The following is a 23,512-nucleotide window of genomic DNA, read 5'->3' on the forward strand; positions in this document are numbered from 1 at the left end:
CTGGACTCAACACTCTGTTCCTCACCGGGGAGACTGCCTGGTGCTTGTTGGTTCGTTCACTACAGGCTTGACACGCTTACAAGGGTTCTTAGTAAACGTTTGCCTTCAGACGCTGCTCGGATGGGATTAATTATTTTCAATGTGTCGGCCGTTAACGCAGGACCTGCACACCCCCTTGGCATGGGGGGGGGCGGCAGGAGACATTAGGCCAGGTTTTACTAAACCTAACACCTTGCTGTTCCTTCATAGGCGGCGTACCCAGTCTTCGGGACAGGACGGGAGGTGAGTGGGGCACGTTTGCTCAAACTGTCTTTCTGTCTGCACCTCTCAGGAGCATCTTGCAACCTTCTGTAGGTCCCCATAGGTGGTTATTATTTATTACATTTGTACCCCGCCTTTCTTTTCATGATAGAAACCCAAAGCGGCTTACATATGGTTCCCAGGCGGTCTCCCATCCAGGCACTGAGCAGACCTGACCCTGCTTAGCTTCAGCAGGGTGCTGGCCTCATGTGCCTTCAGACCATAGGAACAGGACACTGGGAAGGCGCCGTAGCTCTGTGGCAGAGCCGCTGCTTTGCATGCAGAAGGTCCCAGGTTCAATCCCCAGCGGCATCTCCAGGTAGGGTGGGGACAGAGCCCCTGCCTGTAACCCTGGAGAGCCACTGCTGCCAGTCAGAGCAGACACTACTGAGGTAGGTGGACGAAGGGTCTGGCTCAAAATCAGGCGAGTTTTACGTTGGGTGATCCTGGATTCTGGGGTGCATGACAGAGAGAAACAGGAAACGGCAGACGTTTGAAAATGAACTCGGGGCTTTTGTGTGTATCCTGTGTTCCCTCCCCCCCCCCCGGCAATAAAAAAAAAACACCACAGGTCTCGTGAACAGCTTCGAGCGGAAGACAACCTCCAGCAGATCACGGTGGAACTCAAGCCCAAGTGTGACATTGAGATCGTGATCCCCGACATGGCTGCCGCAGGGTTAGGGCAAGTTGCTGTTGAATGTACCCCCTCCAAATCTTCCTCGGTGCACGGGGGGGTGGTTCAGTGGGAGGGGGGCACCTGCTTTGCACGGAGGAAGTGCCTCTTGTTCACTTCCTGGCATCTCTCAGTTACGAACTTAAGAAGAGCCTTAAGGGGGCTCATTTAGTCAGCATCCTGTCCTCACAGCGGCCAGTCAGCTGCCCCAACGGGAAGATGCTCGCAAGCAGGACTTGAGTGCAACAGCAACTCTCCCCTCTTGTGATTCCACGCAACTGGGATTCAGAGATAGACTGCCCCTGGGTGTGGAGGTTCCATTCTGTCATGGTGAAGAGCAGCCTTGCTGCAGCAGGCCAAAGGGGGCCCGTCTAGTCCAGCCTCCAGTCCTCACAGCTGCCAACCAGATGCCCATTATGGGAAGCCCGCAAGCAGACCCTGGGCGCAAGAGCGGCTCTCTCCCCCTGCTCTTTCCAGGAGCACACTGCCTCCAGCTGGAGCGTGGGGAAGGGGCCGTAGCTCAGTGGGAGGCAGGGCAGCGGCTTTGCACGCAGAAGGTCCCTGCTTCAGTCCCCAACGGCATCTGCGGCGAGGGCTGAGAGAGACTCCCCTGCTTGAAATCCGAGAGAGTTCCTGCCAGGCAGGGTAGACAATACTGAGCTAGATGGGACCGACAGCCTGGCTCAGTAGAACGCAGCTTCCTATTTAAACCACCCTTCGTATAGAACAATGAGGACTAGGATCTTACTTTACTTTCAAGGGAGGGGCCTTAGCTCAGCGGTGTTGCTCCTGCTTTGCATGCACCAGGCCCCAGGTGCAATCCCCGATGGCACCTGTGGGTAGGGCTGGGAGAGACTCTTACATCTGAAATCCTGGGGAGTGGTCTGACTCAGTATAAGGCAGCTGCCTTTGTTCCCAAAAGGAAGCCCGATTCTTCCCCACCTAGTGGCGGCAGGAGGAAGGGCGGCTGTGATTCCTGAAACCATTGGGGGGGGGTGCGGCTGCCGCTGTGCGCAGAGCCAGGCCTGCAATGAATCCCATCCCCTTGCCCTCCGGTCCTTTTCCAGGGAGGCAACCTCGTTGGCGTGCGCCACGGCGCTGTCCAAGGCAGCTGTGGAGGTGGAGACAGCTAGCCAGGCCTCCGAGCCCGCCAGCCAAGCCTCAGACGAGGAGGATCTCCCAGTCCCAGATATATATTTTGTAAGTGGCCTCTCTTTCTCTCTCTACATATTTTGTGGGTGTCGCGGAAAGTGCTGTGTTCCTCTTCCTCCTTCCTTCCCCCACCGCCTCTCAGTTCAGGAAGGCCAAGCGGGCTGTAACTCTCGGAGGCTACTTTTATGGAAAGGGCTATAGCTCAGCCGCAGAGCATCTGCGGAAGGCCCTAGGTTCGGTCTCCGGGCAGGGCTGAAACCCTAAGGAGCTGCTGCCAGTCAGCGTACGCAATACTGAGCTAGACAGACCAAGGTTCGGCTTTATTATAAGGCAGCCTCTGATGTTTCTGTTTAAATCAGCCCTTCGTTCTGAAATTTGAGGACTGGAATCTTGCTTTAAGGAGCGTGGCTCAGTGGGCGGAGCACAACTCTTTGCATACAAGGAGTCTGAGGTTTAATCCCCCACACCTTCTGGGAGCACGCTGCCAGTCTGTGTAGACGTTCCCGAGCTAGATGAACCAGCGGTCTGACTCGGTGTAAGTGTTTCTATGACATGACCCGAAAGCATGTTTCCAGGCTTGTGCTCTTGCATCATCCCGGGCGGCGGGGTTCTCGGCAGCCCTTCCTCCGTCAAATTGGGGCTGCGGTAGGTTTGCCAGCCCAGGAGTTGTGGACTCTGAGGAGCTGTCGGTGAACTGCCTTCATGCCTTTTCCTTGCAGTCAGAATCAAGTTCAGAGGAAGAAGTCTAGGGAGGCTGAGTCAGGGAGGAAGTGAGTCAGGGTGTGTTTTGAGTTTGTGTGAGCATGCAGTGGAGTGGACTGGACTGGACCCAGATTCTCATGCCAGATTCTGACTGTTCCCTTTTTGTAGATTTGCTAAGACAAAAAAATTAATCATGCTCTGACTCTTCCCCTCCCCATCACCCCAATTTTTCACCTTGCTTGGGGGATATCATCCCCCCCCCGGATTAAATAAATAGCTCCTTGTTTTCACCAAAGAACTGGCGAGCTTCAGGGCAGAAGTGGCTTCAGGAGCACAGGAAATGCAATCACGTTTTCTTCCAGTGGAAAGAAAGAGATGATTCCCCGAGCTGCAAAACCTTTGACTGAGGGTTGCTTGGCTTGCTGCCTGTCGCCTAATAATAAATCTGATTGTTTAAGAAGAGGTGGAGGCAACCCACCCCCATGGTCCCAGCCACCCCGCTGAAGGGAGATGCTGAGCTCTATCCCACTATGGCTGCCTCCGCGCCATACCTTTAAAGTAGGGGCTTCCAGACTGTGGTCCGTGGACCACCAGCAGCCCACCAACTTCATTCAGGCAGCACGTCTGCGTTAAAACACTCATAATTTCATTTTTATTACCGCTTTTCTTTCTTACGTTGTGTTTTAATTTGATTCCGATTTGAATTCTGTGGAATGCAAGTAATAGTTTGTTGTCATATGCCCTAAGTTGATTACGACTTCTGGCGACCCTATGCATCTTGTTTGGATATATTTATAGGGTTTTCATGGCAAAAGGTATTCAGAGGTGGTTCACCATTGCCTCCCTCTAAGCCTACGGCACCCGGGCGGTCTCCCATCCACATACGAACCAGGCCTGACCCTGCTTAGCTTCCGAGATCAGATGAGATTGGGCACGTTCAGGGTAGTGTGGCCACAGACAAGTAGTAATAAAGGAAACGCAAGGAATAGAAGAATCGATACAGTGGAAAAAGTCTCACAGCGTGTTACAATTGCTACGGCAGGCAGGCGAACCGTTAAGCGGGGTCTGCCCTCAGCCTTTTTCAAGTGGTCCGTGGGGGGGACAGGTTTGGGAACCGCTGCTTTAAAGTATGATTATACCACTTGTCATGGCTTCCCCCTAAGGATCCTGAGAACCGTAGATAAGGGTGCCGAGAGCGGTTCGGAGACCCCGGTTCCCCTCGCAGAGCAGCAATTCTCAGAGTTCACCGGGAAGAGGGATTGATTGGTAATCCGCCCTGGCAACTGTAGCTCTGTTAGGGGAACAGGGAGTCTCCTGACAACTCTCAGCACCCTGAACGAGCTACACTTCCCAGCATACTTTAGGGGAAACCAGGGCCGTTTCAGAGTGCTGCCATAGTGCCTTAAATGTATGCAGATGCAGCCGATGTTCTGCTCAGAGTGGGACCTACGGGGAAATTAGTGGGCCCAATTTAATCATGTTCGTTCATTACAAGGGATCTGCTCTGAGTCGGACTAACGTTGGGTATAAAGTCCTCAATCTCGGTCCGAGAGGCCTGGGTTATGTCCTTGTCTTTCTGCCCATGCCTCTGTCCCTGAACAGGCCTTTTCTGGCTCCCGTCCAGCCCTTTCAACTAGTGGACCCACCTTCTGTTTCATCGGGGAGCAAAAGGGTCCAGCCTTGCATGCCCCCCCCGCCTCCTACTTTGGCTGCTTGCCCCTTTTCTGCCCGCTCTCGGCAACTTCTCCAATTAGCTGCAAAAGGAATCGGCTCCTCTTTTGTTTTTTTTGCTTTTTTAAAGCTGCTGGGTGTGGTCCTAAATGCATGCGACGTGGAAATGCGATCTGCCCTTGTTTTTTGTTTTTTATTTTACATTTGCTGTTTGCAGTTTGCAGTTGGCCATCTGGCGTGGGTTGGCTGCTGTGTTTCTGACTTTGCCGTTTCTGGAGTGTGTTGCTTCCGCTCAAAGGGGAATTTTTAAGGGTCCGCTCCCCTCAGAAGATTGAAGCAAGTGCCACGGTTGCAGAGCCCTTGCAGATTACAAGGAGTGTTCTTTGACGATTGAAAACAACTCTTTTCCAATTGGCAAAGTAAACGTCTTTTGAATGTAGACCTGAGTAGCATCCGTACATGCCTTCCTGCAGAGGATGGGGGGGGGGGGACCCTGATGCAGCAGAGCTCCAGCAACATCCTTCTCCTCGCATCTGAGCTCCAGCAACATCCTTCTCCTCGCATCTGAGCTCTAGCAACATCCTTCTCCTCGCATCTGAGCTCTAGCAACAGCCTTCTTTTCCCATACACAATACTTCCTCCATCAGCTTTTGCTTTCAGGCTCATACATTCTTACCCCTTCCAGGAACATTATTTTTCTTTTATCTCCTTCCCTACCCCCACCTGTTCATCCTTTCTCATCTCCTTCATTTCTTTCTCCTCCCTCTTCCATCCTGGCTCATTCACCCTGTTACGTGCCATCCAGTTCACAGACGGAAGGTACTGGATTTACTCTCCCCGCCTGCGCAGGCTCCGGGCTGCCTCCGTTTCCTCTTGGGACGTAAGTGAACTCGCTAGTAGAGAAGGCAGCGCAACCACAGCTTTGAAATGCTCGGGGTAGGGGTGGGGTGCCTCATGGCTGCTGTCGCTCCTGGCCCTGGGCGTGCTGGCCCTGTGAGCTCTATTAATAACGCTTCCTATCTGTTTACAACAGCTCTGTAAGGTCGGTTGGCATTCTCCCCATATCGCAGATAGGGAAAACTGAGGCTAGGAGCGGGCGGGATTAACAGCTGCTTTGTGAGTTCACAGCAGATTCAAACAGGGAGCTTCCTAATTTTGTAGCTTGGCCTTTCTGAGCTGCTAACTTGCACCAGTTATGGAGATTTCCCAGATCTATATTTAGTCTACATTGCTGGCGAATAGAGAGTGAAATCTTGGAGGTATGCAGGGAGGAATTCGCTGAAATTTGATGGGAGATTGACAATATACAGAGAGATAGATAGATAAAAAATATCATGGGTGGGGAAGACTAGCAGTTCAAAGCTCTGTTGCCTCTTGAGTAGCCCCCATGGGGGGGGGGGACCTGTGTGGCCCTCTGGATTCTGTTGGACTCCCAGCAGCCACCCTGGCCAAAGATGAGGGCTGCTGGGAGTTGTAGTCCAGCAACTTCTCAAGGGGCGCAGGTTCTCTGCTTCTTCCATAGACTCTTAAAGCGCCAGATTAGAAGTGTCTGTAGGCCTCTCTCAACGTGCCTGCAAAGCCTTTTCTGTTGATTTCTAGAGGTTGGGGTGTGTGTGTTGGGGAAAGACAGCTTAAGAGAGGGGTTTTTTACCTTTCTCCAAGCTCTCCCTTTGGTAGTTGCTTCAAGTTCCCCGTTGGCTGCCCTTTGCTTGCAGTTTTTGGTGGGTCTGCCCCCAGTAATTCCTGGGCCATGCATTGCAAGAGAGTGTCTACAGAGCGCTGCAGGAAGTGACACTACTTAAGGCTCCCGTGAGGCTACAAAGCAGCTGCTTGCATAAGAGGCAGCCCGATGTGTATCCAAATGAATCCCTGTTCTGGCTGGTTGGGAGTCAGCTTTCCCCAAGGTGATTCTGGCCGCCTCTCTGCATGGGGTGCGACTGGAATAATTCTGTGGGCGATGCTTCCTATTTACTTAGGGAGGACCTGACCAGGACCTCCTGCTCCTGGGACTTTTGATATTTCATACCCACAGGGCTATGTAGGTAGGACATGAACCCAATAGAGGAGCTCTTTTTGGGGTAGGAAGGGGTGGGTGGGATTCTTTCCCAAACTCTTCTTCTCGCAAAGCCCTGTTTTTGCCCTGGAGCTTGGGAATTAAGAATGGGGTGAGCATGAGCCTCTAAGAGTGCGTGCAGAATGCCTTTTCTTTGGCACCGAGTTAACATTATCTGTACATCTGGCTCTGTTTTTTGCCTTCTTTTGTTTGGCCAATGTTATGGCTCTCCGGTCCTCTGGAGCCCCAGCACTGAAGTCCGCAAGCAGACTGTGGTTCCTTCAATTTAGTGAGTTTTGGAAGCGGAGGTTCCCAGGCTCAGGCCTTTCAGGGTTGAGCGCTGACGGCTCCAGTCTTTCCTCTTTGCCAGCGGATGGAGTTGTAGTCCAAAACGTCCAGAGGGCACCAGATTCGGGAAGGCTAATCGGTCTCTTCTCAATCACCCTCTTCCTTTCTATCTCTCTCCAGTGATACACCTGTGCTAACCATGTTCTCCTTTACATCTCTCTCTCTCTCTCTCTCTCTCTTGTTCATTTTTCTCTCCTCCTTGGCTCCTCTTGCGCTCTTCCTTCGCTGTCCAGCAGCCGACAGACGAGAGGAGCTGGGTGTACTCTCCTCTCCACTATAACACTCAGATCCACTCTGTCTCCGATGAGGAGAGTGATACAGTAAGTTACATTTTGTGTGCCTCTTTGTGTGCGGTAACTGCGCTTGCATGCAAGACCGATGAATCGCGAGACTAGTTCCTTTCTAGGATTGCAGGCCTGATGAAGTGGACAATTGAGCCCCTGAAAGCTTGCTTGCTTCGAATATTTACAAAGACCAGTTGAGAGTGCCACGCAGCAATCAATAAAAGCAATCCCTCCATCCAAACAAGGTCTTTTAACCAAACTAAAGCCGCGGGTCACAACATAAGATGCCCTGTGCCTCTTTGTTGAACGTAGAATGCCTGTTGAAAGATAGAAGTCTTTGTCAAGCCTCTGAAGTTCAGCAGGGAAGAAGCCCTAGCTGATTTCAGCCAGCAGGGAGTTCCACAGGGTCGGTCCCACAACAATGAACATGCACAGCTGCTGGTGGATACGAGCTGTGCATCCAAGCCGTGGAGGCCCACTTTCCCCAGAGATGTAGATGATCAGGCAGGGATAGAAGGGATCAGGCGGTCTTTAAGGTGTCCCGGGTATCCCGGACTCAATTTGTTCAGGCCCTTGTAAATCCATACAAGAATGTTCAACTTGGCCTGGTAACACATGAGCAGCCAGTGCACGCCTTTGAGCACTGGAGTGATGTGCTGCCGACTGTCACTCCCCACCATAAAAGCATAATGTATTATGCTGTAATACCTTTGTTAATCTTTGCAAAGGAGCCGCTTGAATCTGGTCTATGGCTTAATTTGAGGCAAGCGTGGCTGTCGTAGAACTTCTGCGCATGCCCAGAGTGCCTTCCCTTGAGGTTTTGGACAACTGAGAGCTAAGTGAGTTTGGACAGCCAGAGCAGAGTCCCGGTGGCCCCAAACCATCTTGATCCTGAAACAAGAGTAAATGAGCATCCCCTTGAGCATTCGTAGAGTGCATTTCCTTAACTTCTGAGTTTACAGAGGTCTCTCCATGCATCCATGATTAAGGAAGAAAGCTTTTTCCCCCCAGATGAACTGGGGTGCTTGTATCTCTCTTCTCCCTCCCGCCCCCGCCCCCCCAGCAATGAAGGACTTCCAAGCCACGTGCAGAGTGCCTGTTTCTCTGAGATTGGCTAGCCGCACCTTGGCTTGACCTGCTGAGCATTTGGAGACTGGGACCTGGCTGTGAAATGGCATGGAAAAGCACAGACCAGCCCTGTCAACCTGGAGGGCATCAACACTGTTGACGCCCCTTGTTGGGCTTGCTTATCCAGTCAAAACCTTGGGTTATATTTTGCCAAACTGAGCAGTTTCCCTAATGACAACAAGATTTTTTAAAGTGAATTAATCCCCCACCCTCCAACTCTCCCCTTCCACAGGAGACTAGCCAGGAGACTTCTGACTGTGCTCTTCCAGTAACTTCTCTCTCTCTCTCTCCCCCCACCCCTTTTCACCTCTCTCAGTAACTTCTATGCAAGCCCCCCACCCCAAAAGAAACAACCCCCCTTCCTGCTACCAGCTGCAGAATCCCCTCTCGGCTGCCCCCTGCAGCCGCTGTGATGGAACAAGGGAGGGACTTGTTGCATCGGCGTTCCACTGTTGCTCCGGGATCCCCATCCAGCCTTCAGAAAAGACAGAGCCACCACCACCAGAAAAAAAGACAAGAAAATCTCCATCACTGCCTCTCGTTCTCTTCTCTCTTTCCCCCCAAACCATCCAAGCTGTGGCCCATAAAAAGTTCCTGTCCCTGGGCAATACCTAAAGCTGGAAGGGGGGTGTCCTTAATTCTGGGTAGTGACCAATTTAAATATATATATATATAAATATATATATATTTCCCCCCCCAAAGTGCACTATTGTAGCTACCTATCTGTATGTGATACTGTGAACCTCCTTATTTCCCCCCCCATTTTGAAATCATGTATTTATTTTCTTTGTCCTTGCACAGACTGTTGCACTGTTGTGCTTTTTTTGAAAAAAATTACTAATATTATTGAGAAATGGTTTACTGCACTTTTGGGGACGTGAGGGAGAGAGACATCATTGCATCAGTGTGGTTGGCGAGACGGGTGGTCACTCTCCCACTGCCTGGGAAAGTGGATGTTGTGGGGGGGGGTGCTCGAAGAGTGGGGGGTGGAGATCAGAAGCGCCACCAACAGCCTCTGCACAGAGGGAGTCGGCATGGCCAAAAAGGTTGCCTGTCCAGCTAAACTCTGCCAACCTCTACAAGGGCGAAGCCATGGACCAGTCAGCGCAGTACGCTGCAAATCTTTCCTGCAGCTGTCTTGTTGGAGCTTCTTGTTTCTTTGACGGTTGGAGAGTTGAAATGTGCAGGATCGGCTGAGAACCGCCTTAAAGCGTTTCTCCCTTTGGGATTCTCTTAAGAGGCCAGCGACTCTGCTTTGGGCAGATGGCTTTTAATGCCTAGCTTTTTCAACTTTTTAGCAAATGACCCCTTCTCTTCCCTTAGGGGGCTCTTGTGTGTGCGTCCCTCGCAGCCCTGCTGGGTTGAGCTTCAGGAAGCAGCGCTGGAGCATTTGACCAGGCACAGCACCCCCAGGCATCTTTGGGCATCTACTGATGCCTGCCTGGGGCTCCCTTTGATTGTCTTTTTTTGGCGCTCCACACCCGTGTGCCGCCAGGCGGTGAGATCTAGCCGTTCTTTTTAGTTCCCCACAATGCCCTTGACCATCTGATGCCTCATGGGAAATGGAAAGGGTGGCTTGACCCAGCTGCTTGGAGACCCACAAGCCTGTCAGACCCTCACTGACAAATCTGCACTTGCCAAAACACACCCTTTCCTATCAGAACGGGGGGACGGGGGACCTCAAGGGTTTGGCCACCTCTGTCTCATCCAACCTCTTTTTTTCTTCTTTCTGGTGTTGGGGTACCCCAAGATCGCACCTGACGATTTAGAAATGAGCGGTGGCGGGGGAGCCATTGTGGATAGAGATTGAGCATGTTCCTCCAGAGGAACTAGCAGCTTGATTCGCTTCAGTTCACCCACGCACACGTTGGTTTCTGATTTGAGGCTGAGTTTCCTGTTAAGGCATCCCTGTAAGAGGTCTGTCGCCCTTTGTCATTTTACTGGGGCATGAGGTAAAAGAACAGACTCCTCTTCTGCTAGGAGCATTGAAATCCGACTGGATTTCCGGGCCTGCTGCCTCTCATCAGTTGGTGTCCTTTTTTCTTTTTTTTAAATTATCCTTATTTTCTCTCTGCCAGTTGACGGGCTGGCATGTCTCTGACCCTGCCTCTCTTGCGCTCTCCATCTGGGTCCTCTCGTCACAAAAATCATCCCCCTGCGATGGACGCTTCCAAAGGTCGAGCAAAACTTGGGATGCACCAATGGGCAAGTTCTAAAGTCATCCTTTGTGGGTCAAGCCATGGAACGCCTGCTTTCATTTTACGGGGAGGGGTCCCTACCAGTTAACGCAGCAGATGAGAGTGGAGCGGAAGGCTGACTCACCCCTCTCCCCTCCACATTCCACTTGTCGGTATGGTTATTTTTTGAGGCAGCCCACCACAATCGGGCCAAGAGCTACCCTTCCAGCATAATTTGGTTTTGCAGTTCTGAGACGGAAGTGCGTTTGGGACAGCGGAGAGTCCTTTGCAAAAGGTACCCTGGGAAACTCAGAAGTTGCCTGCCAGTGCTAGGGTAGCTCTTCTTGTCTGACAGCCACCCCAACCCGCCGTAAACTCTGTTAAGGCAGGCTTCACCAACCTAATGGGGGCTGCAATCCAAAACGTCTGGAGGGCACCAGTTTGATGAAGGAATTGGTTTCAGACCGATTCAAGATCAGCTACCGTTCTTGAGGAATACAATTCCCTTTTGAGGCATATGCTGTTCCCCATCACCCTTGAACTCTGCTGTTTTCTAAGACACCATCCACCACCACCCCTGATCAGCGAAGTCCACCCTTGGGGGACCGTTCTTTCTTCCACTCTCTTCCTCCTCTCAGTTTCACCAGAAAGACAAATCAGCACTCAGGTCAACGGGGAACTACATCTGACATATTATTTTAGAAGTCTACATTAGACCCGAGATGTGCGCGTGTGTCTGTGTATATATACATTATATATATTTATATGTGTGTATATATATATATTCTGATTTATTTTATTTTTATGTTGCGATAAGGTCATGTTTTTGGAACTTGCGAGTGCTCCCTGTTTAACGTGCTTTGTACAAAGGGTGTATAGGATTTTGGGGTTGTGTCGGGCAGGGAGGGGGTGGAATTCTAGCAAGACTCCCATTTGTCAATTGTCACATATCACCTTTTAAATTGCATTTTTGTTTGGGAGATCCCCCCCCCCCGAAGTGTAAATCATTGCTCGTTATGAAGCTACATGACCGCATCGTAGTGTTTGATGTTAAAACCAGAGGCAGTTTTCTCATCCTGACCAAAATAGTTGCTGTCCTCTTTTTTTTTGCCTCTCTCTGCCCCCCATTGTATATAAAACTTTGAAGCGTGTGTTGATTGCATCCTCTATATAAAAGTCTCTCTCAAACAGCTTCTCAATTCCAACATTAAAAAGATCCCAAAGCTCTTGTCCAATGGGTATTTAAAAAGAAAATAAAAACCTTATTATTATTTTTTTTTAAAGACAAGTGTTCTGGGGGAAAAAGCACCCTTCTCCTAAGGAACAGGAGACTTGCCCTCTGTTCGGTCGCGCTTCTCCACTTCCCTGTCATCTCTTCTGTCTGTGCTTCGGGGAGAGGGGTCTCTTAACTCCAGAGCCGGCCCTGCCGTTTATCCAGCCCCCGGCTGCCTCTGTCCCGTTCAGCATCCCAGCTTGAACTGTTTTCCAAGTGGAGAAAGTCAAATTCTGGGCAGTCTGTTTTTGTTTTTAAATTTCGGATGCAACAGGCGTGGCCCTGGCATGCCATTGTTTTTACTGTGTAATTTATTAAAGACTTATTTAAAGAGGATTTTGCTTTTCTTTTTCCTTTCTTTTTTAAAGTTGTCTTGCCTGGCAGTAAGTAGACAATCTCTTTATGCTTGAGGTCTCTTTCCCTCCCGGCCCTCGTTCTCTCTCTTTTTCGGAAGCGGGGACTGTAATCAGACCTGAGTGACTTCTGTATTTGCAGGGGCAAAGTAAAATTCTTGTATGCAATGTCTCCCTGTTTCTCCTCCCTTTTTGTCATTCTTTACCCCCCCTTTATTTTTGGAAATACCTAATAAAATAGAATGATAAATCACTCTTGCTTTTTATGAGTTTGGTCTCCCCCCCCCCGCCTTCCTGCCTTCAGTTTGGCTCTTGTCGAGTGATTTGATTGATTGCTTTGAGTTGATTAATTGATCGAGGACACTTTGAGTTGACGGATTGATTTCATTTATAAATTGCTTCCCTATAAGGCACCCCGAAGCGATTTACACTATAATAAAAACGTTTATAAAACAAGGCAGTTACATATATAAAAACAGTTAACACAATTGCATATATAAAAGCAATTTAAAAAAAAAACAATTTAGTATATACACATACATGCGCACATATATCCAGATTCAGAACATATACGAATTGGGGTAAATAATCTACATGTAAAAGGCTTGTTGAAAGAGCAAACTTCGTTAGCAGGTGCCAAAAAAAACAACAGAGAAGGTACCTGTCTGATATGTAACTGACTTGAGAATGTTTCGAATTGATTGATGGATAAGGTTTAAATTTGTATATTACCAATATGGCCTCTGGGATGCTTTTCCAGGCACCACCATGATGATGATGATTTACACTTGTTAGTCACTTGTTACCAAAGGTCTCCAAATGATTTTAAACACATTTAAAAACATATATTATACCCTAATAATATTACAGGTAGGTTAATACCTAGTGAGCTGTTAACAGTACCACGCTAGATGGACTGACCCAGTACAAGGAAACATCTTGCATTCCTATTTAAATCAGCCCCTTTTTCCGAAGCTTGAGGACTGGAATCTTAGTTTATCTTTCGGGGAAGGGCCATAGCTCAGTGGTAGAGCCTCTGCTCTTTGCATACAGAAGGTCCCTGGATCAATCCCCGGTGGCATCTCCAGGGACGGCTGGGAAACGTCCCCTGCCCTGAAACCCTAGAGAGCTGCTGCCAGTCAGTGTAGACAGTACTGGGCTAGATGGACAGACTGTTTGACTCTGTTTAAGGCATCTTCCTATATTGCGAAATAACGGCTCCTTGCCACCTTCCCGTTGATATCAGGCTGACTCCAGCCCAGGAGCTTAGAGGAAGGAGTTACTTAACCCACGAAGAGTAGAAAACCACATCAGCTTGAGTAATGCCTTCCTTGATCCTTCGAGGCCTTTTTGTGCTGACGAGGGGCAGTTTCAATTTCTGGCTTCTGCCCTGTTGGAACCGTTGTCTGATTCCGAGACTTAAAGGAGGACGCACCCGCTCCCCGGTTTCCCTCCAAAGATCGTCCCTCCTGGGGCCCGTCCATTCCTTCAGCCGGAAGATCTCTCGAAGACGGCTCTGTGAAGATGGCAAAAGCTTCCTGGGTGCGCCGCCTGCTGCTCCTCGCAAGGAGGCTGAGAGCGTTTCTCATCCTACTTCAAGCAGGTAAAATGACTCTTTTTGAGGGGCGGAATGTTAGGTTTACAACCTGATTACACGCGCACTCGTACATTGGGAGAATCCCCCCTTCATTCAGTCAGTATCCTACTCCTTTAGCTTTAGAGGGTTGGACAAATGCACGGAGGAGGGGAAGGCTCTCGGTGGCTACTAGCCACAATGGCTGTGCTGGTTCCTCCAGGGTCAGAGACTGTGTGCCTCCGAATAATACCAGTTGATGGGGATTGTAAGTGGGGAGAGCACTGCTGTTGCGCTCACGTCCTACTTTTCGGCTTCCCATTGAGGGCATCTGGCTGGTCACTGTAGGAACAGGACTCTGGGCTAGATGGACCCCCTTTGGTCTGATCCACCAGCCAGGCTTGGGCCCCCTTGTGATGTTCCTATATATTAGTGTATATATGGTAAGTGCTGGTTGTTTAGAGTATACATGGTAAGTAGTGAAAGAGGAGGGGGAGTGAATGGGCAATAGAATGCTTGATGATTGGCTGAATGTTTAAAATGGCTGACAGTATAAATGAAAGGATGACAGGTAAATCTGTGTAAATGTGAGGTGGTAAATTGTGGAATAGGGGGGAGAAGAGAAAGAGTGGATTGCTTGGTGGGGTTTGAAAGAGTTTGTCAGGAGAGAGTGAAGAAGGAGGGAGGTGGAGTTCGGATTAGTATTGAGTAAAACCATATGCTTATGTGCCTTAAGAAGAAATCTTGTTAATCTTGTTAGCTTTGTTATCTGTAATAAATACTTAATTTGGTTTACCAAAGGCCTGATCCTTGGCTGGGGTTTCACAGACCAGAAGGGAGGGTAAGGTAATGACCAAGGCTGAAGGGGAACTGTAACAAATGGTGGCAGCGGTGAAGAGAATAACAATACCAGTATTCAGAGTCTCTGGGAATACTAGTATTGGGACGTTACTGGTGGTTGCCTAGCAGGGGGATCTGTTGAGATCTGTGCTAGAGCGGGGAGAGAAATCATAAGAGAGAGCGGTCCGGACTGGTGGAGTTCCTGGTGGTGCCTAGAGACAGGCAGTAACCACGAGCAGGTAGGAACCTGACAGGGAGAGCCAGGGAAGGACGCCTCACATGTGGTGTCAGTAGCTGTGGGATACGAACAACAGAGAATCCAGATACGAACAACAGAGAATCCAGATACAGTGGTGTGGCAAACAGAAATAACAAAACAAGATTTCTTGTGAGAGTGACTGACAAAGAGTGTGTGGCAAAGAGTGAGTGACCATGGCTGAATACATAAAAATGAAAAGAGAGGAGCTGGTGGAGAAGTGCATAACATTCAATTTACCTCACGAGGGTAAAGGGGTAGATGAATTGAGGGTAGCACTTATAGGATTTGCAACTGCCCAGCAAAAACAACCTGTCAGGGAAGAGACCCCAGAAGGATATTTAAGCAATCCCGCTTATATAGAGTACTTGAGAGAGAAGTTAAGATGGGAGGCTGAGGAAAAAGACAAGCAGAGGGAGTTGGAAGCTGAGAGATTGAAGAGGGAGGCTGAGGAAAAAGACAAGCAGAGGGAGTTGGAAGCTGAGAGATTGAAGATGGAAGCTGAGATATTGAGGATGGAAGCTGAGGAAAAAGACAAGCAGAGGGAGTTGGAAGCTGAGAGAATGAGATTGGGGTTTGAGGAGAGGGAGAAGCAACGAGCATTGGATGCTGAATTACAAGTAGAAAAGTTAAAATTTGATAGAGAGAAATTTCACTCTGAGGAGACAAGGAAAGACAGAGATGGAGCAAAAATAAAAATTACTCCAAAGGACTTTGCTGTCTATGAGCCTGGTCAAGATCCTCAAATTTACCTCAGCACCTTTGAAAAAGCAGCTCAGTTGTGGGGGCTACCTGAAGATAAATACATGCAATATTTATCAAATCTGATTAAAGGGGAATTGGCTGAGGTATACCAATATTTCCCCTCAGACAAGCCCGTCACCTATGCTGAATTCAAAGAAGCAGTGTTTAAAAGATTCAGACTGGGGCCTGATTATTTTAGAAAGCTTTTCAGAAATTGCCAGATACAGACAGGGAGGTCTTTTGTGGAACTGGGAGCAAAGTTGATGGATATATTTGGAAAGTGGATGAGTAGTGCCAAAGCTCAGTCAGTGGAAGAGGTGAAAAGCCTCATGATACTGGATCAATTATACCATCAGTTACCACCAGAAATAAGGCTCCTGGTCAAAGACCGTTCCCCTACATCTGTGCAGGAGGCCGCAGAGCTGGCGGATCACTTCGCCTCCAATAGAACTGGCTGGGTGGGGAAAACATCAAGAGAGTTTAAACCCAGACCATATAGTGCTGGCAGAAGGGATGTGGTACCACAGCGAGTGAGTCCTCCAGTAAAATCTGAAGGGCACAGGACACCCCAGAGTGGATCTGTGTACCCTAAAAGTGAGGAGAAATTATGCTACAAATGTGGTAGACCGGGGCACCTACGTTTTCAATGTGAGGTTGCCAACCCCATTAGTAATCCTGCTCAGACAAGGGCAGTGAAAACAGAGCCCAAGGCTTTAGAAGCAGCGAAAAAGGTTCAGTTTTGCCAGATAAACTGGACAGAAGTAACAGACCTTGATTCAAGTCTGAGAGAGGAAGTGAGAGTACAAGGGGCAAATTATTGGGCATTGCTTGATACTGGTGCCGCTCAGACATTACTGAGGCCAGATTTAATAAAATCTGAGGTAATATTACCTCAGGAAACTGTGACTATCCAAGGAGTGAGGGGTCAACCAGAAAGTTTGCCTGTGGCCCTGGTGGAAATGACTTGGAGAGGCCGAGAGGGCCGATATAAAGTAGGCATTAATGCCCAGCAACAAGAACCAGTAATACTGGGAAGGGATGTAATGGGCGCCCAAGGAAAGATCTATGTAGTGACCAGACAGCAACTTGGCAGAGAAAAAGAAGCCATATTAAGGGGGGCTGAAACAAACAGGGTGGAATCTGTTAACCAGCCTCAGGTCACCATAGCAACCACTAGCAGGCCTGCTGAAGAAGACAAACTGTATCAAGTGGTCTCTGGGGAAGAAGCAGATCAATTCAGGGAAGAGCTGCATAAAGATATCAGTTTGAAGCAGGTAAAGGAACAAGCCCTGACCCAGCAGATTCCTTTTGCTGACAAGCTGAGGAATCAAGTTGTGTGTGAGAATGGGATTTTATATAGACTGTGGATGCCCGCTGAGAGAAAGGATGAATGTGAACCAGTGAAACAAATGATGGAAGTGGTGAAAGAGAATCTCAGTCAAGCTCAGCAGAAGCAAAGTTACTGGTATGACAGAACAGCCAGAGAACGTGTGTATAATGTGGGAGATATGGTTATGGCGTTCATACCCAGGAAACATGACAAATTACAGGCTAACTGGGAAGGACCATATACCATCAGAGAAAGGCTTGACACAGTGACATATGTAATCACCACAGACCAATTAAACAAAAGCAAAGTGGTTCATGTAAATATGTTGAACCCTTACCATACCAGGGATGCAAAGGTGTTGCAAGTTACCTTATTCCCTGAGGGAAGTGGGCCTGAACTTCCAGATTTGGTACAGGAAAGCAAAGACAAAGGAGGGGTAGATCAAGTGGAATGGTCAGAGGAGGTGAAGGAGGAAGTAAAAGAAGAGATTCTGAGAGTTTTGAAAACCTATAGGAATCTCTTTAGCAACAAACCTGGCCGAACCAGTATAGTTATACATTCCATTGATACTGGAGATCATGCCCCAATCAGATCTGTTCCGTACCGTGTGAATGGGAAAGTTTTGAATGAGATCAAAAAGGAGGTGGAAGATATGCTGGAATTAGGAGTGATCAGGGAATCCATCAGTCCCTGGGCCTCAAGTATTGTCCTGGTTCCGAAAAAAGATGGAACGACAAGGTTTTGCATTGATTATCGGCTAATCAATAAAATTACTGTCCCAGATGCGTATCCTATGCATAGGGTAGACACTATGTTAGAGTTATTGGGGGCAGCAACCATTATCTCTACACTAGATCTCTGTAAAGGATTTTGGCAAATGGAACTAGACGAGCAATCCAGAGCCAAAACTGCCTTCAGTACACCAGATGGGTTATATGAGTTTGTGACCTTACCCATGGGACTAAGGAACTCACCAAGTTCATTTCAGACGCTAATCAATACTGTGTTGCGAGGCATGTCAGATTTTGCAGTGGCCTATATCGATGACGTGGCCATTTTTAGCAAGTCGGTGCCTGAGCATGTCCAACACCTGACAACAGTATTGGAGGCCTTAAGAAAAGCAGGCCTCACAATAAAAGCTAAGAAATGCCAGTTTGGACTAAAGGAAGTAATCTATTTAGGACATAAGGTGGGGAGTGGGAAAATCACCCCCTTATGGAGCAAGGTGGAGGCAATACAAGCCGATCCCCTTAACCAAAAAACAAGTAAGGGCATTTCTGGGTGTGGCTGGATTTTATAGGAAGTTTGTGAGAAATTTTGGGGAAATAGCAACCCCCTTGCATGAATTAACAAAGAAGAAGTGTTCTGAGCGTGTGGTATGGACGGATGAATGTCAGAAGGCTTTTGATCTGCTGAAGCAAGCCTTGTGCCAAGGACCCATATTAATAGCACCAGACTATGAGCAACCATTCATCGTGGCTACAGATGCGTCATACCTCGCGCTGGGAGTCGTCTTGCTGCAGGAGAGAGAAGGCACCAGACATCCAGTGGCGTACCTGAGTCGCAAGCTGACGCCGAGGGAGAAAAACTATTCGTCGGTCCAGAAGGAGTGCCTAGCGGTCGTGTGGGGACTGAACAAGTTGCGCCCATACGTGTGGGGACGAAGATTCACAGTGACTACGGATCATCGGGCCTTGTTATGGTTGCAGACTATGAAAAACCATAACACTATGCTGCAGAGGTGGTCCTGGGCCCTACAGGACTATCAAGTGGACTTCCAGTTCATCAAAGGCAAGGACAATGTACTGGCCGATGGACTTTCCAGGCAAGTGGCTGGGACTGCAGTGACGTGACCAGACAGAGGAACAAAGAAAGACATTTTCCCCATAGAGACTTTTATTTGTTAACGCAACGTATAAATCCTGGAACAGGAATAATACTCTGCCGTTGTTTAAGGGGGGGGGAATGTGATGTTCCTATATATTAGTGTATATATGGTAAGTGCTGGTTGTTTAGAGTATACATGGTAAGTAGTGAAAGAGGAGGGGGAGTGAATGGGCAATAGAATGCTTGATGATTGGCTGAATGTTTAAAATGGCTGACAGTATAAATGAAAGGATGACAGGTAAATCTGTGTAAATGTGAGGTGGTAAATTGTGGAATGGGGGGAGAAGAGAAAGAGTGGATTGCTTGGTGGGGTTTGAGAGAGTTGTTTGTCAGGAGAGAGTGAAGAAGGAGGGAGGTGGAGTTCGGATTAGTATTGAGTAAAACCATATGCTTATGTGCCTTAAGAAGAAATCTTGTTAATCTTGTTAGCTTTGTTATCTGTAATAAATACTTAATTTGGTTTACCAAAGGCCTGATCCTTGGCTGGGGTTTCACAGACCAGAAGGGAGGGTAAGGTAATGACCAAGGCTGAAGGGGAACTGTAACAAATGGTGGCAGCGGTGAAGAGAATAACAATACCAGTATTCAGAGTCTCTGGGAATACTAGTATTGGGACGTTACTGGTGGTTGCCTAGCAGGGGGATCTGTTGAGATCTGTGCTAGAGCGGGGAGAGAAATCATAAGAGAGAGCGGTCCGGACTGGTGGAGTCCCTGGTGGTGCCTAGAGACAGGCAGTAACCACGAGCAGGTAGGAACCTGACAGGGAGAGCCAGGGAAGGACGCCTCACACCCCTCTTCCACCTGACTGCAATCTCAGATCGGACGTGGCAACCCCGCTCTATTCTGGACGGAATGCCTCTCCGAAGATAGCCACACTGCTGCCTCACGCAGCGCATTGGTCCACAGCGGCTTCAAAGAGGCATTTTCTTCTCTACCACAGGAGGGAATGCCTCTTCCACGACGGTGCTCATCCCAGGATGCATTCCTACACCATCTAATCTAAAAAAAGTAAAAATATGGCTTCCGGGAAGTGGTGCTGGCTGGTGGTTGTCTCTGAGGGAGCTCTGCCTCAGAGGAAGCTTTTTCCAGGTTAAAAGCCAGCCAAGAGGAATCTTGGACTGGCTCAAATGTTCTCCAAGGTATAGGAGAACCGATCAGATCTCCCACAAGACTTCGTTGAGCTGTCGGCGGCTGGAATTGATCAGGAAATTCCTGAGATAAGAAGGCAAGCCGATCGGCTGAAGACGGAGTCTGGACTTCCACGCAAGCTGCACTGGGATAAAGCGAAGCGTTTTTTCTTTTTAAAAAAAACGTTCTTAACCAGCGAGCCCACTTCTACCTAAATCTTATCATTCGGCTTAAATTACTGCAATAAAAGGGATTTGTTTATGAATCAGCAACTGAGAAACCTGGGTGAGTCATACCTTTTCTCTTTTAAATATAATTAAGGAAGAAAGAAAATATAAACAACTTATATACTTCTTTTACGACAAAAAGCTGGCTTGAATTTGGAGTTATAAAGTTTAAAAACGGATGAGAGGCAATTATTATATTTTGGACTAATTTTCTCTTTGGACTATTTCTTTTTGGATAAATCCGCTGCTCGTATATGCTAATAACTGTTTAGTCTTGGCAACCAGAATTGTTTTGCATTCTTGGATACAGATAAGAACTGCTGGCTGGATTTCAATAATAGGCCTGGAATATTAACTCTTTTTTCGGTGGAGAGAAAAAAGAAAAGAAATAGATTGCCTCTAGGTTCTGAAATAGTGATTAATATTAGAAATTAAAGGCTTATTTTTGAAAATGGCAACTAAAAAAACAACTAAGGGGCGAAGAGGTTCTATTGATACACAGGAAGAGGATATGCCCTCAGAAATGTTTCAAAAAATAATGGAAGGGATCAATGCTATAAAACAGGAGATGAAACAGGAAATGAATGAAATGAAAACTGAATTGACAGATATAAGAGACTATATTAAAACACAAGTGGATGAGATTAAAGGGACAATTGGGCAAATAAAGGAGGATCCAAAAAATACTAAAGAAAAGGTACAAACCTTGGAGAATAGAACAGATATATTAAATCTGGAATTAGAAAAAAATTTGGACTATGGGGCTGTGACTGAAATGAGAAGTAAAGAGCATTGTTTGAGATTCCGTGCAATCCCTGAGGAAACAGGTGAAGACATCAGAGATAAAATTGTTAATGCTTTAGTAAAATTTCTGGATTTGAATGAAGATCGGATGGAATTTGAAATAGACAAAGTTTATAGAATTAATTCCAGATATGCAACAATGAAAAAAATTCCAAGAGATGTGCTTGTTCATTTTGTAAAGAAAACGACCAGAGATATGGTATTACAGCAACATTTTAAATATACCTTTAAAATTGATGGTAAGGAAATACTGGTGTTGAAAGAAATCCCTATTAGACTTTTACGTAAGAGAAAAGAATATGCTTTCCTTACAGAAAAACTTAAGCAATGCAAAATTCAATTTAGGTGGGATGTTCCAGAAGGAGTGATTTTTACATTCAGACAACAGAAATATAGATTGAATACTGTTCAAAAAGCAAGGGACTTCCTGAGAAAAGCTTCAAAAGATATGGAAGAAGATAAACTCAAAGATATGGATATAGTTCCTGGGAAACAAAGTCAACAAGGATATGCAGAGGAGGGGAAGGAAGATGATGGATCAAAAGGAGCACCAGGCACATTTTAAAATACATGCTTAATGATGGATTACAAATACCTAACTTGGAATATAAATGGAGCTAACACGGCACAAAAGAGAAAGAAAGTGTTTCATTACTTGAAAAAATTAAAATTGGATATAATTTGTTTACAGGAAACTCATATTCAGAAGAAAGACTCCAAATATTTGATTTGTAAAAATTTGGGTGAAGAATTTATTTCAGCTGGACCAAAAAAAAAAAATGGAGTTGTTCTTTATATTAATCCACAATTGCTTCCTAAATTGGTATTACTGGATGATAGTGGTAGATTTGTGGGGGTTGAAATTACTTTACAAGGTACAAACATTTTGATAGTGGGTATTTATGCCCCCAATGAAGATAAAACAAGGTTTTATACAAGACTTATGGAAAAATTGTCAGAGCTTTCATATGAGCATTGGTGTGTCATGGGTGACTGGAATGGGGTAATCTCACCAAAAATTGATAGGCTTTCTGAAAAAAATATCAAAGAGACACAAGGTAAATTACCGAAGATTTGTTTTGAACTCATGGAACATTTAGAATTGGTGGATACCTGGAGATATATAAATGATAACGCAAAGGAATTTACTTATTTTTCAGAAAGACATAAAACATTTTCGAGGATTGATATGATTTGGATGTCTAAAATTTTAGCGAAGGATATCTTTAAAATGGATATATTACCAAAAACTTTTTCGGATCACAATCCCGTGATATTAACTTTAAAAAAAAAAAATCTTGGATTTAGATGGAGACTAAATGAATCTTTATTACAGAATGATAAAGTAGTACAAGAATGTAAGAAGAAATTAAAAGAGTTCTTTGAATATAATTTATATAAAGGAACAAGTGAAAATATTGTTTGGGATACAAGTAAGGCATTTATGAGGGGATACTTTATTAAATGTAACTCTGAATTAAAAAAAAAGAAACAACAGAAAATGCAATTAATTTTGGAAGAAATAAAACAAAAAGAGGAAGAATTGAAAAAGAATCCAGCTAAAGTTTCTATTGTAAATCAAATTAAAATGTTACAGAAGCAAGTATCAATGTTGACAGTCAGAGAAATTGAAAGGAAATTAAATTTTGCTAAACAAAGGACTTTTGAATTTGCAAATAAACCTGGGAAATGGTTAGCATACAAGTTAAGAAAAGAACGTCAAAAAAACATTATTTTAAAGATACAAGAAGGAGACGAGATGCTCACAGATAATGTAAAAATTAAAAAGATTTTCCATCAATATTACTCAACATTATACAAGTGTCAAGAAATTCCATCTGAAAAAATAGAAGAGTACTTATCCAAACAGAATTTGCCTAAAATTACAGATTTTCAGAGACAAGTTATTAATGGCCCTATTACGTCAAGAGAGATATCTGAAGCTATAAATAAAATTAAATTAGGAAAGGCACCAGGACCAGATGGGTTATCTGCAATGTATTATAAATGTTTGGAGGAAGAACTCTTGTTACCCCTACAGTCTACAATGAATTCTATTTTGCAAGAGGGAAAGATACCCGATAGTTGGAAAAATGCTAATATAACATTAATACCTAAAGAGGACCAAGATTTAACTAAAACAAAAAATTATCGGCCAATATCTCTATTGAACAATGACTATAAAATTTTTACAATGATCTTGGCTGAAAGATTGAAAATAATATTGCAACAATTTATTCAGGAAGATCAATCAGGGTTTCTACCTAAAAGACAATTACGTGACAACGTCAGGAATGTTTTGAATGTGTTGGAATATTTAGAACAACGAAATGATAAACAAGCAGCTTTGATTTTTTTAGATGCTGAAAAAGCGTTTGATAATTTGAATTGGAAATTTATGTTCCAGGTTTTGGAGCAAATGGATTTTGGAGACAACTTTATAAAATGGATTAGATCGATTTATACATCACAGAAGGCCCAGATAATTGTTAATGGAGACTTAACGGATTCATGTGAAATACAAAAGGGTACAAGACAGGGATGTCCATTATCTCCCCTTTTATTTATTTTGGTTTTAGAAGTGCTGCTTAGAGATATAAGGCAAGATA

At 46.2% G+C, this 23,512-nt stretch overlaps 1 protein-coding gene across 12 annotated transcripts in view; it reads left to right on the forward strand.

Moving 5' to 3' along the window:
* PIP5K1C (phosphatidylinositol-4-phosphate 5-kinase type 1 gamma) overlaps positions 1-23,512 on the forward strand; it is a 55,191-nt gene that overhangs the window by 22,951 nt on the left and 8,728 nt on the right. The window contains exons 14-19 of one of the 12 annotated variants that reach the window (XM_061600487.1): positions 250-282; positions 872-976; positions 2,041-2,173; positions 5,304-5,378; positions 7,133-7,219; positions 8,628-10,483. In XM_061600487.1, the coding sequence (XP_061456471.1) occupies positions 250-282; positions 872-976; positions 2,041-2,173; positions 5,304-5,378; positions 7,133-7,219; positions 8,628-8,630 (436 nt within the window). In that variant the 3' untranslated portion in view covers positions 8,631-10,483. Of the gene's footprint in view, positions 1-249; positions 283-871; positions 977-2,040; positions 2,174-2,844; positions 2,896-4,715; positions 5,280-5,303; positions 5,379-7,132; positions 7,220-8,627; positions 12,368-13,360; positions 13,531-13,573; positions 13,713-23,512 lie in introns of those variants that run through there. The other 11 variants (XM_061600488.1, XM_061600492.1, XM_061600493.1 and 8 more) reach the window with 11 other exon arrangements.

This window comes from Rhineura floridana, chromosome 18, assembly GCF_030035675.1.
Source record: "Rhineura floridana isolate rRhiFlo1 chromosome 18, rRhiFlo1.hap2, whole genome shotgun sequence".
Classification (NCBI taxonomy): Eukaryota; Metazoa; Chordata; class Lepidosauria; order Squamata; family Rhineuridae; genus Rhineura; species Rhineura floridana.